We start from the raw sequence: 15,928 nt of genomic DNA on the forward strand, positions 1-15,928 counted from the left end.
CCTTGTATGAGCATATTAAGCTCTATAATATCACTATAATCTAACCAGTCACTGGTCACTAATGTTCAGAAAAAGGAAAAAAACTGAAAATGACAAGACCAAAAAGGAGGAGTTGTTCTGAAAGACCCAAATACACAAAGGAGACTTTACATTTTTAACTTCTGACAATGGAAGAGACACTAAAATACACCATACCCCACTCCACTGGGTAAAGAAACATCTGGTTAATTTACATCCCCAGTGATTAGTGGAAGCCAGGAGGTATCTGCAGCAACTTTCAGTGCTCACCTCATCCTTTATGTCTTCCTGCTGCTGGGCACTGAAGATCTCCATTGCAGCCATCAGCCTCATCATTAGCTCATCCACTGTTGTGTTACCTAGCAACAAAGGAAGATAGCTGAACTTCATTTCATTAAAGTTATTAAACAAAAAAGAAGTCATTTTAGAATTAATCCATAAGAAATAGCCAGACTAGGAAAAAAAAAAAAAAAAGACAAGAGTCGAAAATGCAAATAGCTCAGTAGAATGCTTTCAGTTCACCTTTTACTGAAAACTCAAAATTATTTTTACAAAGGTTGATCACAGGTTAAAATTTCAGATGGTGCAAATCTGAACAATTGCTTTTATGCTTGCATAAATTAACTCTATTTTGTCTTTTAGTCACTGATGTTAAAGGAAAGCAGTAGATCTGGGATTCTCTTATGTGAAATTGATTTTACAGTTTTAGAATTCCCAGGGAGACCAAAGCAACTGCTAAGTCAGGCAACACAAGGTAGGATATTGGCAGCAGCATCCAAGTGGATTGGTTTAAAACAATTGTAAACCCACAAAACAATGACTGAATAGATGTGACAAATAGATCCATGTTTTATTTGGATATAACTAGTAATAAAATTTCAAATACTACATTTTCTTCAGTCTATTTACGTCTCAAAAAACTTGCAAAGCTACTGAAGTGGAAAATTCTGTCATCCATGTGTGTATCATGAAATAGAACACATCCATAGGAAAACAGATCCCTCCCCATGGTTTCCTTCCAGCATGCTTCCAGTGTTCATTAAAACTGAAAGATTACTTTAATTTCCTATCAAGATGCATTCTTTGGTTTCTCTTTCTAAACTGAAGACTAAACTACCCATTAAAGCCACTTGTCATAGTAGTTAAAAGATCTGAAACCATGAGAAATGGTCAAAAACTATGAAGTCCTAACATCTGCCAGCCTTAACAGCTGTTGGACCCCAGCAGAACAAGCACCACTAAAGAAAACAAGACTGTCCCCATAGTTTCCAACCCCAGGAAAAAAGTAAAAATCAAAAGCAAACTAAGACAGTCTGCATTTCAATAAACACCAATGGGGTCTTAGGTTTCTATATAGTTGTATCTCTTCTGTCAACATGCCTTCTCACCCAGCCCTGAAAGGCCCTCATTGTTCCCCTTTCTAACATTTGCTACCTTAGCAGAAAATGTTATCCCACATGCTACAACATGCAGGACTTCAGAGGATACCATTCATTGAGGCAGTATTGTTAAAAGATACCAGTGTCCCCATTCCTGGGAAAATGACAAGCAGAGATTGTGTGATTTTTGCTAAAGGATGAATTTAAGTAAGGCTACAATAGGTGGTTGTTTTAGTTTAGTGCAAAAGATTGCAGAAAACCTCACAAATCATTAAAATTTAACTCATGCCATTAAATAATCTGAATTAAACTGCATTGTATTATGACTTTGAATTGCTGCTAAAGGAGTTAAGTAATTTAAGTCAGTAGCACCGCTGACCTCAATGGGATGGCAAAGGTTCTGAACTGTACTGCAGAGTCAGAAAACTAAGCTATTGATAAGACTATTTCCATGAAATAACCTATGAAACCTATGAAATATGTTTTATAAATTGCAGGCATTTATACTATGAATTAGTGTTGTGCTGTACCTTGCACTGAGGAGACAAAATCCATGCAAAAAGTAACCATTTTGTCCACTGCAGATTCCTCAAGAAAATTATTAATCCCAGATGCAAAAAGAAACACTAATGCTTGTCTGCAAAAGGCAGGATTTCCTGAGGCTGAATTTCCTCAGGAAAATGAGATTACAATAAAGATTGCCAGATATAAGCAATAAAAAAATGAGGGCACAGTGTCATGAAGGCAAACTTGTGGAGAAAGCAGGAGAAATGAGAGGCAGCCATTCTTTGATGTGCTCTGATTTGAAGAGTTACTGAGAACAGCAGTCAGAGGGCAACACTCCGCATCTAAGTCACCTTGCTGTCAGTGAAATCAGAGGAATGGTTACACCAGAAAGAACTGCTCATGTAAGCCAGAAAACTTCATTTATGTGTGATTGTATTAGGAATTTCAATCCTGACCTGATGGGGGGGGTCTTGATGCTGCAGGCAGGTCTGAAGAAGCAACTCATGTCCAAATATTAGCAACAGGAGCTCAGGTATTAACAAGGAACTACACATAAAGAACCAAATGCATTCTGGCACTATGCAAAAAGTGCAGCCAGGATCTTCTGGAAATCAGGAATGTATCTGGATATTATTTTGGAAAACTAAGTGTAGCTCCTTATTTAGGAAATTTAGCTTCCACTTAAAAAAATAAAAGAAAAATGTAAACTATAATTCTACTCCAGTCATGGTAATTCCAATCTCTAACACCATGCTAATTAATACATTTATGAGTAGTAGATAATTATACCCTGGCAACTTAAAGTGTGTTTTGTGTAACAAATTAATATTCTGGACATCTTAAAAGAGAAAGAGTTAGCAAAGACCTCTTATAACAGTTTCAATACCCATATAAGGAATACCTGTAATCTAAAGAACTGTACCTTGTATTACATTCAACACTTCATTAGATGATCGTTTTCCCATAATAATTAGGAAAAGTGGAAACTGGTCTGTCTTCTGAGTTCGAATGGTTTGGGCTACAACACTGCCAAAATGTCTAGTGCACATTGTCAGAAACCTGGTGGGGGAAGAAATAAATAGTTAACATTGTAGAGGATCTTTTGAAGTGAAGTTTAAAAAAATAATTATGCAAAATTCAGCAGTTTAACTGCATGTTACCTACTGTTTAACACACTCTGCATTCAGTTCTAGAGCTCTTTATCGCTTTTTAGAACTAAACTATTATAATATTTATAAACATGATAGAGTCCAGGCTGTCTAAATTAAAACAATTAACAGTTGCTCGAGACAGTGATTTATTTCATGGAGAATTCCATTTCCTGTTACACTATGTGAAGACTATCATTCAAAACTACTCCCCAAAATAATCATGCTGAATCAATTGTTTAAAACTTCTAAAGAGAAACTAAGTAGAGCAACAATCTAATAAACATGGTGAAGTACAAAAATAGTAAATTTCATATGAAAGCATAATTTAAAAATGAAAGATCAAGAAATTGGTTTTATCAGTCACAGAATTAAAACATGGCACTTCAGAATTGTATTTTCTTTTGTACCAGTGCCCTGCCAGTGACACACTTAGCAGTGTGGTCTAAAAAACAATAATTCTAAGCTTTTGACCAAAAAAACGCTCTTAGATATTAGCATACAGAAGTCTAACATTAGTATTCTTAACACGATCTTGAATAAATGAAAAAACTGATAAAGCTTTTCTCTTCCATTAAAGGACTGTTTGAAATTAGCATTTCTTTCAAGAGAAAAGGGTAGCTTATGATATGTTTTCAGATCTGATGGTAAAAAGTAAATGTCATAATAATAATGAATTATGAAAGACCAAATGCAAATATAGAATGCTTTAATAAGATCCAATTTAATAAAGTCTGTAAAAATAATGGACTTTTAATAACACGGGTCACAAAAGGCAAAACAGTGGAAATTCTGAGGACTAGCCACTGGCAGAGGCTTATTAATTCTTAATTATGTTCATGAAAGGCAACTTAAATCGTGTGTTTTCTTATGCCTTATGATAATATTTTAGGTAACAACTACTCTGAAATGTATGCTCTAACTGAAGAGCAAAGTCCCATTGTCACATGCATTAGAAGCCAAATCTATTTGAAAAGACAAACTGCATGAAAATGTCAAGTGCTCCAAGTAATTTCTTCTCAAAGATACCGAAAAGATTCAAAATTGTGACTTTTTTAATCACTATATATATATTGTATCCAATAAAATGGCTAAAAATTGTTAACTCAGACAAGTATAGCATTGGGCTTATTTGAGGCACCTGGAGTACTAAAAAAATCTCAGAGAGAATTTGGATGGAAGGCAATGGGTGGGGGTGGCAAGCAAGTATTTCAAAGCCATAAGTGTTACTCCCTGATTCTCTGGATTTTTCAACTCAGAACAATCAGCCACAAAGAAGACATCAAAAAGCTGAACAAACTCTGCTATATCAGAAACAGCGACACAGACACGCAACATCTGGTAAGGATAAAACAGCATCTGTAAAGTCTGGACAGATCAACTCTTCAGATAAATAATGGCTTTTGATGTTTTCCTTTCAAGGTGGGAACAGGTAAGTGAAATGTTGGCCTCACAGAAGTCAGTGGTGATCCTCTACAGCAAAATGAAAATTACTTATGTGAGTTCAAGATTTCAGCCCTGGAAGCAATAAAGACAGAGGACAATTGAACTGAATTCCTAGACTTGTGTATCAAAACTGTTTAACAGTCTTCAACACAGCACAGAAGAACAGTACTCAAGTTTCATGGAAAACCAAAATACTAAACTGGAAGTGAAGAAGTGCTGTAGAGAATAATGCTAGAAGGAACAAAACTAAAGAGATTCCTACAGTGCTAGTTGTACTAGTCAAAGGTGCTGGTTTGTTAATTTTTTTTTTAAGTCTATTTTGTATTTAGTCAACCAATAACTCAGTCCAAAAATATGCTTTTGTAGGTATAGGTTTTGCATGCAAAGAATTCTGAAAGAAGAATTTTTTTTTTCCCCGTTTTCTGCCTTTACTGATTTTGTATTTGTAGACCTTTTTACTTTCAGATTCATAACCAGAAAAAAAGGGAAAAAAGTCCCCTCCGTGCTAATATTTTCTGTTAGGAGCGAGCAGGACCAAAACAACTTGGTGCCATATCCAGTATCTTACTCTGTACATTACTTACAAGGGATTTTTTCACTTTCATCTAAACAGAAATGTGCCAGATTTCTCAGTGGCATCTCCAGAGCTGCCAAAAAAGGGCCTGTGGAGTCCATCAAAGAGAGAGATGTCCCTCCAGGGAAAAGGGTTGCATCTTGCACACTGTAGTGTGCTCCTGGAATGTGCAGAGGCACACTTGGTGCTACATTTTGAATACTTCTTGTATGTTCAAAAAAAAAAAAAAAAAAAAAATTGCAAGCTCTCATTGCTTTTCTTACCCTCTCCCCAGCAACTTAATGTTATTTAACAATTGTTTTAGCAAATGTCTAGTGCACCTAAGGTCAAATTCTCTTCCATAAAGAGAGAACTCAGCTGTCAAATATACGGAAAAATGCATTCAAAATAAATACTAAAAAAATCATAGTATTTTAGATCTTCATAGTATTCAAAGTATTCTAGATTTTCTTTACTTTCTGTAACAACAGAAATAACCAAGATCTGGTTATTTGTTACAGTCTTACTTATATAAATTCCTGAAGTTACTTTTTATTTCTATGCACTGAAGGGAAAACTTTGGAAAAGTTTCCTCCTACAATGAGGCCCTTTGGCACATGGTGCCCACTATACTTCTCGGAAAGGACTTTTTAACAGAACAGAAAGGCTGCACTGGAGATGTTTTTTCTGTATGTTTTTAGCCTAAGGTCCTCCTCAAAAATCAGCAGCAGCAGAAAATCTGACAATCTCTTCTAAAAGACCTATTTCCCTTCAGAACACAAAGTGGATGACTTTGGGCCAAAAAAAGTGTGATTTATTTATGACTAGATAATTCCCAAAGCCAACCCTTAACAGCCTTTAACATTTCAGAAATGAGTTTGGAAAAAAAGTAACTTCTTTGTTGAGCATTAGGAAAACAAATATGAATATTAAATATGCAAGGTTTCTGATTATTTTTAATAATAATTATATAATGTGCAAAGTCAACATAAGACTCATTAAAATGTTAATGTAAAAATAACATTTTTGTATTAGGTATTTACATTTTTAAAAGAGTAAAAGCTGAGGTCCTGAATTGGCATATTAAAATAATCTTGCTCTCCATAATTCAGAGTTACTGCCTTACCCACATTGGTAGGGTCGTACCTCAAACACAAGGAGCAGCAGACACAAGGCATGTTTTAAAGATATATACAGCAGCCTAAATCGAATTATGTGGGTGTCACCTTCAGGATCCACATGCTAAACACCTGATTCAGATGTTAAAAAGCAGGATTTTACCCACTTTATGCAAAAGCAAAGCCTACACGTGTGGGTTATCCATCTCCTCCTAAAACATGGAAGATCTGACTCCCACCCTGAAAGGCTCAACCAGATTAGAGAAATACTTCCCAACCCCATTCAGTGTAAACCACAGAACTCTAGAAACCCCTTGGTCCATCCTTGGCAAAGTCACTGGTGAAAGTATAAATAAAATATAACTCGATCCCTTGCTAGAGCACCGCACAAAGAATGGAACACACAAGATGCACTTTCACCATCACCCATTATGTACTCTATGATTTCCTAAGGAAAATCCAAGGCTTGCCATGGGTAGATTTAATATACAGATGAAATAATAGCCTAGAGAAGAACAGACAGTGTGTTTGGTTGCTTTACAGATGTTGGTAAAGTGGGAGAAGCTAGAAGCACATCAGAAGTCAGAGAATTCAGATTAATCTTCACAAGTCGAAGAATCATCCTGACAAGTAAAACACAATTCTGTAAGGTCAATGAGAGTCTCCAAACTGGAGGAAAGATTGCACAAATACAGCAGAAGAGACAAGCAATAAGAGAATACAACCAAATCCTTCCTCAAAACAGCCCAACAAATCTGTCTTGACCACCTGTTCTTCTGCCTTCACCTCTTTTGCACAGCACACAAAAAAGTTTTATTTTTTCACCTTTTCCATTCAACAAGCTTAATCAACCAGGTTGTAGTTTGAGTACAGTGGGATAGAACATTCTTTGAGATTTTGTTTTAGAGTGGGGACTTGAAACATATGCTTACAAATCTATCAGTTTAATTAATTCCTTGGGTATAATAACTATTTTTCCCAGATGACCTTAAAACATTGCTAAAGGACTGAAAATCTTGATAACATCAGAGAGGCTGCTTTCTATTTATAGTTGGCTATTATAGACACCCATATCTTCCTAATCACGACCCGATCAAAATGCATTCTCTGCTGATTTTCAGTTTTCCAAATTTGGACATTTTTAGATTACTAACATGAAATTACCTTGAAGCACATAAATATTTAAGCAGGGATAGTTTACCTTTTCTGGTGGGTGTATAATAAACAGTTTAACCATCATCTATTTACAGGCTGTTTTGTTCTCCATCTAAAGAGACAATCACCTTTTATCCTTTCCCTTTTTTTTCTTCGTTTCAGTGCTATTAGGAAACTATTCACAAGTGCAACCCTGAACAATTCCATGCAGTAATTATGACTAAATGACAAAGAGATGCGAACAATTACCGAGTCCATTTTGAAACCCTACACTAATAAAGTCATTAGATGCTGCCCTTGCCATGAGCCTTCTAAAAGCTTCTGAAGTTACAAGAACACACGGCATTGTTCAGTGGGACAATTGCTGCTGGCAGAATGCAAACCTTGAGTTAAACCATGCTGCAAATTGATCTTGACATTCTGTTAAGACCGCCACTAAAATCAAAAGCAAAGGAGAAAAGGAGAAAATGAGCGGGTGGGATGTAATCATGGAACAGAAGGGTTCCCTCCTCACCTTCTTTCCTCTTCCTCCTCAAAACAAACCATACAGAAAATGACAAACTCGCCTGGTGTTTGAGAACCTTTATTTTTAAAACATTAATTAGACTTCTGACCTGTTTTTATTAACTGGCACTGTATTGCTATTAAAGTAAATTAAATAAAAAATTGCAGAATACAATAGAAAAGGTTTTCACACCACTCTGTGAAACCTGTTAAGGATTTAGTGCCTGAAGAACACATCCAACAGTTTTGCAAGCAACGTATACAGAATCTGTGGTCACTCCTGAAGAGGCAGTGAGAAATTAACTCACCTCCTCCCACTCTCACAGACCCCACACCTGCAATATATTTGCTGAAGGATCAAATGGGATTGGGGAGTTGGAGTAATATGGTCAACTGGTCTTCATCCAGGCATGCATCATTCAGTAGGTTAGAATTAAGGGTCAGCAGCTGTGAATATGGCTAATCACTTGATGACGGAAATTGCAGGTGAAGACAACCTGCTGCTGAGAAGCACTTTAGTGAATTAACTCTTTCCTAAGCTTAAGCAAAGTGAAAAACTATCATTTGAACATTAAAACTAACAAATACCTGTCATCAGAGCAAAACTGGCAACACCTTGAAATACGGTGCCCAAGGGCAATGATATCAAAAGCTAAAAAGCTGCTACAGATTTTTGAGTCGCTGTCTTATGGTTTTGGCTTGCTTAACAAACACCATGTGTGCTGGAAAGCTCTTAATATTATGCATTATCAGTGTTTGTAAATGCTGTGTGTAGAAATATAAGGTGTGTGTGCATGTGTGTGTGTATATATCACTATACATCTTTCCTGGATACAAATATATTAATGCACATTAATGAATTAACAAAACCAGTTAGGCACGTGTTTGCAGAAACATACACAACTCTCATGCACATAATTGTATTAGAACAATGCTATTGACTCAACTCTTTGAAGTAAAAAGTGCCAGAAGTAGAGCTGTTCATGTCTGGCTCTCCTGTTTGTCCATCCCAGAATCCCTCTGGAAACCTGAGGAGTTGCCCAGCCCAAGCCATGGCCCAGTGCAGGTTGTGCTTGGCCTCAGTGGCAGGGCCAGAACTGCCAGCACCACTGCAGCCAAACCCCAATGCCATCCCTGACACCTCCCCCCAAATTTCTGCTGTCTGAAGGGCCATAGTAGCAATCTTCACTGCAAGCAGTTGAAAGGAAACAATGATTTTTAAGCTCATGATTCCACCAAATTGAGTGGAATATAACAAGAGCTAAAGTTAGAGATATATGTGTAGCTTTGTGGCCTTTTTCCTCTTTTGACAGGAACAGATCACAGGAATATTTCAGAGTTGCTCCTTAAATTGAAGTCTAAACTGTAGGAGAGAAAGATTTCATGTATGCTCCTTAACAGTAAAAGTCACATTATTTTCCTTAATGAAGGCTACTTATTTTATTTCCCCTTTAGTATAATGCTATTAAGATTAATGAAAAAATTCATAATCACTGAACTTACTCAAACTGCTCCCTTCACTGCAAACCTGATGTCAGAGGCAATTAAAACCCATGGAAGCCAAAAGAAACCTTCCTCTCAACTTTATTAACTAGACTTCTCCTTCATTTTGACAAAGTAGCAGTCCTGCATGGCTGCAGAAAGAAATTTTTAGTATCTGACTCCCAAAGTTGTAATGCTTATGCTCTTGCACTGCTGCTGGCAGGTACCCAGTGCTCTCACAGCATTTTAGTCCTACCTACAGACTCTCCTAAATTTGTTGGAATGGAGATGATTGAAGATTCCAGAAGAAATGTGGTATTGTACAGTAATGCAGGTTTTAAAGCACATTCCTGTATCAGTGTCAGCTGACAAACATTAAAAGTTGGGGAAAATGACACAAATTTGGAGCTGGTTTTGTTCTACAGTGTTCAGGATGGACCCTCATTTCATTAATGAGAAAATTGGAAACAACTATTAGGACTAATTTTGGAATAGAATGACATCCGTGGATCAAAACATTCAGAAGAGTTTTTTGGCTTATACAAGGAAAGTCTTTATAGCTGTTTGAATTTACTCTGCCATTCCACAGTACTGAAATCATGACTTTATTACTGATACTAAGCTGTCCCTGTAAATCAAGTGGGGCTGATTCCTCTGCTGTCCCACCCTGGCTTTTCCAGCATTTTTACAATGCAATTGGAGGAGTATAAATTGCTCTTGGGCTACACCAGCAGCCAAAACCCAGTTCCTCCTGTTGTTGCTGTTGTCTTCTCAGCATTCAAATAAAAAGCTGCATTTAACTGTGCTCATAGGTCTAGAGAACAGAATGGGCTCCAACACCACTGTTGCTGTGTCACTGAAGGGTAGTGACTGAACAGAGGGACTGAGTATTTATTTATGGGAATGCCCACAGTGCACTGGCACTTTCCAAAGGGAGAAGGAAGCATCATGCCCCCTCTGAAGAAATCAGAGTCTAAGGAGCAGGATGTGACACTAAACACAACCGAGAAATTATTCTAATTCGAGCCAGCATGCCTTGTTTACCCCTTACTATTTTTTGACCTCACTGTTAATATGACAGTTTCTTTGTTGTTGTTAACAGAAAGCAAAAAAATGAAGGCTTAAAAACCCTATCGTCCAGCACAATCAGGGACTAAGTTCATTGAGAGCAGCTATAAAGCCTTAAACAAGCCCTTTATTTTGTGTTTTAAGAAGTGTCATAAGGAGTTAATAGGACACAGCTGTACAGGCTCTTTCTAACAAGCAGCTTCTGTCGCTTTGGTCACCACAGGTGTCTGTGTAACCTGCAAACTCTTATTACTAGTGTATCAAAGTTGTGCTACTTAATAGATTTCTTTAGTAAAACACAACAAAGCAATTACATGGCTGTTGATCGTTAGTCATAAAAAACCCCTCAAACACAGTTTTTCAAAAGAAACTACACTGCAATTTTTTGTCATTGTAAAATAAAAGAAACTAGAGAATTAAATAGAAGAGCAGACAATAGAACAGCAGGTAGTCAACTGAACTTAGCCACTACAGATGGTTTAGAAATAGTGTTTCCTTCTACACCAACTTGTGGGATAAAAGAAAAGGAGGAGTCTCCTTACTGCCCATGAATGGCAATACCAAAAGACTTAAGCAACTTTCCAGTCTATGTATTTGGTCCTATGAATGAACCTAGATGTTTCTTTTTCCTCTCTTACTTTTTTTTCTTTTTCAGAAACTTTTAATATGTTTTTGCAACTGCTTTTTTCCATAACCTTTTACACTTCTCTAGAATAACTCAAACTAGAAACATTGCTGCTGATCCCTCCAACGACAAAATGCAGAAGGTCAAGTGAGGAATTCCTGAGAAACACAAAGTGTGATTTAAAAAGCACATTAGAAAAAGAGACTATTCCATTCTTCAAGGTCACTTCAGTAAAGAAATATTAACTATAATTTACATAGTGAAGACTAGAAATCCGTAAATGCTCTATTCTAGTAATCCACAAGAGAAAGAAACATAAATGTATCGTTTTCCTTGCTCAATAATCACTTGAATTTTGTAAAGAAGTGGCAATCTTATTCCAGGCCAAATGACTATTGCATCTTTCAGTCAAAAATTAGAATAACTCTAAGTATAGTAATATACTTAGGATATCCTGGTAAGACATGATCAGTCATCTTCTAGGTAAATAAAGGTAATGAAATAAGGTCCAGTCAGAGAACCAAACAAGTCTGATTTCTAAATGTTACTATAATAATAATAGCATTACTTTCAGTAGATCATGATCAACTGATAAATAACTAAAGAAGAGAAAGGCCTTAGTATAACACTAAGAAAATTTGTTAGTAATCTACAAAAGTTGTAGAAGGAGGTGGAATCTACAGTTTTAGTTTCTTTACTCATCAGCAAAATTATGGTCTCTCTAAGACATAAGATAACTTATATTATATTAAAACCAAAATATCTGAACATTCCCAAAGGAATGTTCTGTAAGAAAACTGTAGTTCAAAAAAGTTCATAGGAATTGCAAGTGTTTAACATTTTGCATAATCTGTTCTTAATACTAATTTATCACATTAATGTTATTTTTTAAATAAGATTTTCATTAACATGAAAGATTTTCATTAAGCTCTCATGCAGTTACACCAACATACACACAATTAATGCCATGCAATGTTATGGCACTGCAGTGCATAAGTGTGAAAGCACACGTTTGAATATAGAATCATGTTTGAAAATAAACTGAAAAAGAAAGGAAATAATTTCTTCAATTACTTTTTCCTGCATAGGAATAAGAAGTCACTCTGTGATGAACACAAGGCCAGCCCAATTCTCAGTGAATGCCAGCCAGCACAACTCCATTGATCAGCTGAGATTGAGCATGAAGTTTTAGGTCAAATAGATATAAAGCACCACAAGATTAGATAGCCAGAGATAAGGGCCTTCCTGAGAAAAGCTGCTCCACTGAGAGTCCAAAGAGTCTCACCTTGCTCTGTTTGCTTCTTTTGTCATGTCCCATGCCCAGGTTATGAAGTTCTGACTCAGGTAGGAGACAATGGATTCAGCACAAAGCATTTGTGAGCAGAAGACGTTGGTTAGTACACTTTCATCATGGTGGAGGTAGATAGCAAGAAGCTTTCTCTGGAAAAAAATGTGACAAGAGATGAATGAAAAGTTCCTCAGACAATTTACAATTTAAAGTTGCTGCTGCAGATTTGTGTTTTAGTACTCACAATGGGATTTATCAAGGGTGACAAGTATCTCAACACAAGAAATAATCACTGGATTTCAAGTCAAATGGTCCATCCCTGCAATTTTTAAATATTCTCAATGCCTCCTAATATTCTGAATACTAAAATACAATATATTATGTGCTTAGAACATGAAAAGGACAACAAATGAAAAACAAAAACCTTATTAACAGACCTAAGAAATGAGTGAACTTTTTTGGCTTGTTGCCTAACAAAAATAACATTTTCGTGAACAAGGAACATTGTCCAGCCTCTTGACTGGACATCATCTACCAAAAAACCAGTTATAAACAACCTGAAAAAGGTGATAGTGCATTGCTATCACCACCTCTGTAGCCAAAAAAAAAGAGGCACTACATGTTGAGATGGTGTCTATGGTCTCTTGAAACAAAATATTCTGTGCTGTTCTTCTGGAACCCTATCAAGTAAAACTTGAGCTTCGCTGCCAGCAGCTGCGTCCCCATGAAAATCTCAGACCACCTTTTGGAAAACAAGTCTGTGTGCATGTAAATATAGAAAGCAGGCTGCAAATACACAGGGAAACTATGAGCTAGCTAAGGACTGTGATTCTCCAACTGGCATCCAATGAATTATAAATAAAATTCAGAAAATTACAGCTTTCCATTCCCCCATACCCATATAAATTACTTTATTTTAAAATAGTACTTGAACATATTTGCTGAGATGATGCGGTGCTATTTTCAGACTTTTCTTTAAAGTAATTTCAAATCTCTTCATCAGAAGTAACAGTGAACCCTAGATATTGATGTGTATTGATATAGCAAGACATGGGATGCAATTTCCAGATAAGCTGTCTTTGCAGAAAGCCCCTGTAGGGCTCTCGCCTCATATACTGGCTTTGGATAAAATTTAATGACTGTTTATAAAAGGAACATTTGAACATTCGACTTTGGGAAAGGGATTAGTAATTTGCATTACTGTTTGTCTAATTTAATTTAAATGTTCTTCAGAACCACGTACACATGTGCCAGGAAGGGCCATTAATAAGCCCAACATGTAGAGATCCATATAAGTGCAGCCAACAATGTTGACTGAAACTAAACTTGAAAATCCAGGGCACTGATGCACAATATCATGCAATAAAACAGCATTTCTGTGGTGATATTTAATTTAAAAAGAAGAAAGAGGCAGGGGAAGATCAGGCACTGTCTGTTTTTGAGGATCAGCCGTTCTGCATTTCAAAGCGTCGATCCCTGCAATATCCAGGTTACTGTGCTAGAATCTCGACTATTATATAGCAGTTGTAAGAGAGGGAGGGCAAAGATGTGTTTACTCAGTGATTAGGGCCTTAGAATAAGCCTCTAGCTCCTAGAGAGACAGCTCACCACTTATTCATTTGGACCAATTCACAAAGCCTAGAAAGATTAAACATCCATGCTGAGAAGACAAGCGAATGCAGACGGTGAAAAAGAAATAAAAATTCTTTAAAAACTCTGAGATGACTTCATTATTTTTTCCACAAGGAAACTTTAGGAAAGTGTTTAGTTAGAGAAAAACCCACATTGACCTCTCTCTAAACCCTTAATCTTTCCTTTGTGGTGGCACTGCTTTGTGGTAAGCGGATGGCTTTGCTCTCCTCTTTTCACTGGGAGCGGACAGAAAAAAAGGCTCTTGAGAAACACTTTTACTTCCAAAGAAACAACCCCATGAAACTGTTAAATATGAGATTCCGTACAACAGAATGTTTCAAAATATGTACAGTTTTAGGCTTAAAGATTTAGGGACAAATTTCAGTAAACAGAACAGGCACGAACACAATGGAGGTTTTCACTGAGTTACTTCCCAAGGGAATGTAATTTTTGTTGCATCAACAAATCTCACCATGCAAAGACTAAACTCCATCACATATAAAAGACTGTACTTGTATCTGATACCTCATCCAACATGTTAAGGGTGGGCACAGGCATGCTGCTATCATAAATGCCAAGAAGTAGCAGGAGAACTGAAGTGCTAAAACATTATTTTGAAAAATATTCAAAAAAAGCTGGAAAAATATTCAAAAAAAGCTTGGAAAAATGCATGATTGCAAAAGGCTCACAGCTTGAAGTTTGTTGTTGTTGCTGCTGTTGTGTGGGTTTGTTTTCATGTTTGTTTATTTTACTAACCCAGGGTAGCACATATTTATAAGCAAGTTTTGGTTGTGTTTATTTCAAGCCTTTGAAAAATCACAGCAAATTCTAGGATTCTATTATGACTAATACTGGGTATTTTGAAGTCAATTTTGAACATTAAAACAGCCTTACAAAACTGTTAAAACAGTCTCAAATTACACAAAAGAAGCCTACTAATGGAGCACTAGACTGTTCTGAGATGGGTTTTTCAAAAATGTGACTCAGAGGTTATATAATTAGCATGAAATTTTTAGCAAGGCAAAAAAAAAATAAAACAGGGAAAAACTTTTACTAGTCCCTATAAAGGTATGGGATGCCAAAAGGTTTTAAGCCCTGAATACCTGAAGGACTTCCAAAGACCTTAGGACTTGAGGAACTTAAACCACCAAGGGATGCATTTTTTAGAGTATGTGCATGCTGGAGACCAGGCCTTTGAAAGCATCAGAGAAGTTAACACACTTTGTAAAGAATTAGAAGAAAAGTTGTCACTGAGGCAAAAACCCACATATCTTGAGGTGACTAAATTGGCATCAGTGGGTAATGGGATTTCTAAGCTTCTCAGCCAGTTCCTAATACTGTGAGTAACTCAGGTAACTCAAAAGAATATGAACTTGAATGGGAATAGGAATGCAATCATAAGGGTCAGAAAGACCACAAACTTGAATGGTTATTTCTGAATCTCAGGTTTCCAAGTTCAAGTAATGACTGAGACAGAAAAGTTCATGATGTAACAGCTGCTAGAGGCATGAATGTTCTGTCAGACTGGTAGGCTAACAAATCAAAATCTTAATTTTTTCCTCCAGGTTTTATGCAGTGAGAATTAAATGGGATGGATTTACACTTCTTTAAATCTTTGAAGTCCACAATCTGATCCACCTGTCCAAGGTGATCTTAGAGCTCATGGGGCCTTGGACACAAGCTACTTTACCTAGCCTTGTGGAAGACATCTGAAAAAAACTGTACCACACAGGTTCCTAAAGTAGGAGTGGGTGATCTCTGTAAACTTCTGATCCCACATTTTGTATTAAACGTGGCATAAGACATCCCCAAACTAGCTTCTAGATTAATCTTCCTGTAGTTTTACCTTTCAGTAAAACATCTAGTCTCAAAAATCCATCAGTGATGAAGAATCCCCAGGAGCCATGGTAAGGTGTTCAAACAGCTACCCACTCCCAGGTAAAGGTGTGTTAGAGCCTGCTTTGGTCTACTTTCATCTTCCAACCATTTGATCCTATTATACTGT

General features: G+C 36.6%; 1 protein-coding gene across 1 annotated transcript in view; it reads right to left on the reverse strand.

Moving 5' to 3' along the window:
* FAF1 (Fas associated factor 1) overlaps positions 1-15,928 on the reverse strand; it is a 147,874-nt gene that overhangs the window by 27,986 nt on the left and 103,960 nt on the right. The window contains exons 13-15 of the mRNA XM_071436706.1: positions 12,289-12,443; positions 2,827-2,963; positions 289-377 (exon numbers count right to left, since the gene is read on the reverse strand). Of these exons, the coding sequence (XP_071292807.1) occupies positions 289-377; positions 2,827-2,963; positions 12,289-12,443 (381 nt within the window). The remainder of the gene's footprint in view (positions 1-288; positions 378-2,826; positions 2,964-12,288; positions 12,444-15,928) is intronic.

Source organism: Agelaius tricolor, unplaced genomic scaffold (assembly GCF_023055355.1).
Source record: "Agelaius tricolor isolate 1412-34295 unplaced genomic scaffold, bAgeTri1.0.p SCAF_11, whole genome shotgun sequence".
NCBI lineage: Eukaryota > Metazoa > Chordata > Aves > Passeriformes > Icteridae > Agelaius > Agelaius tricolor.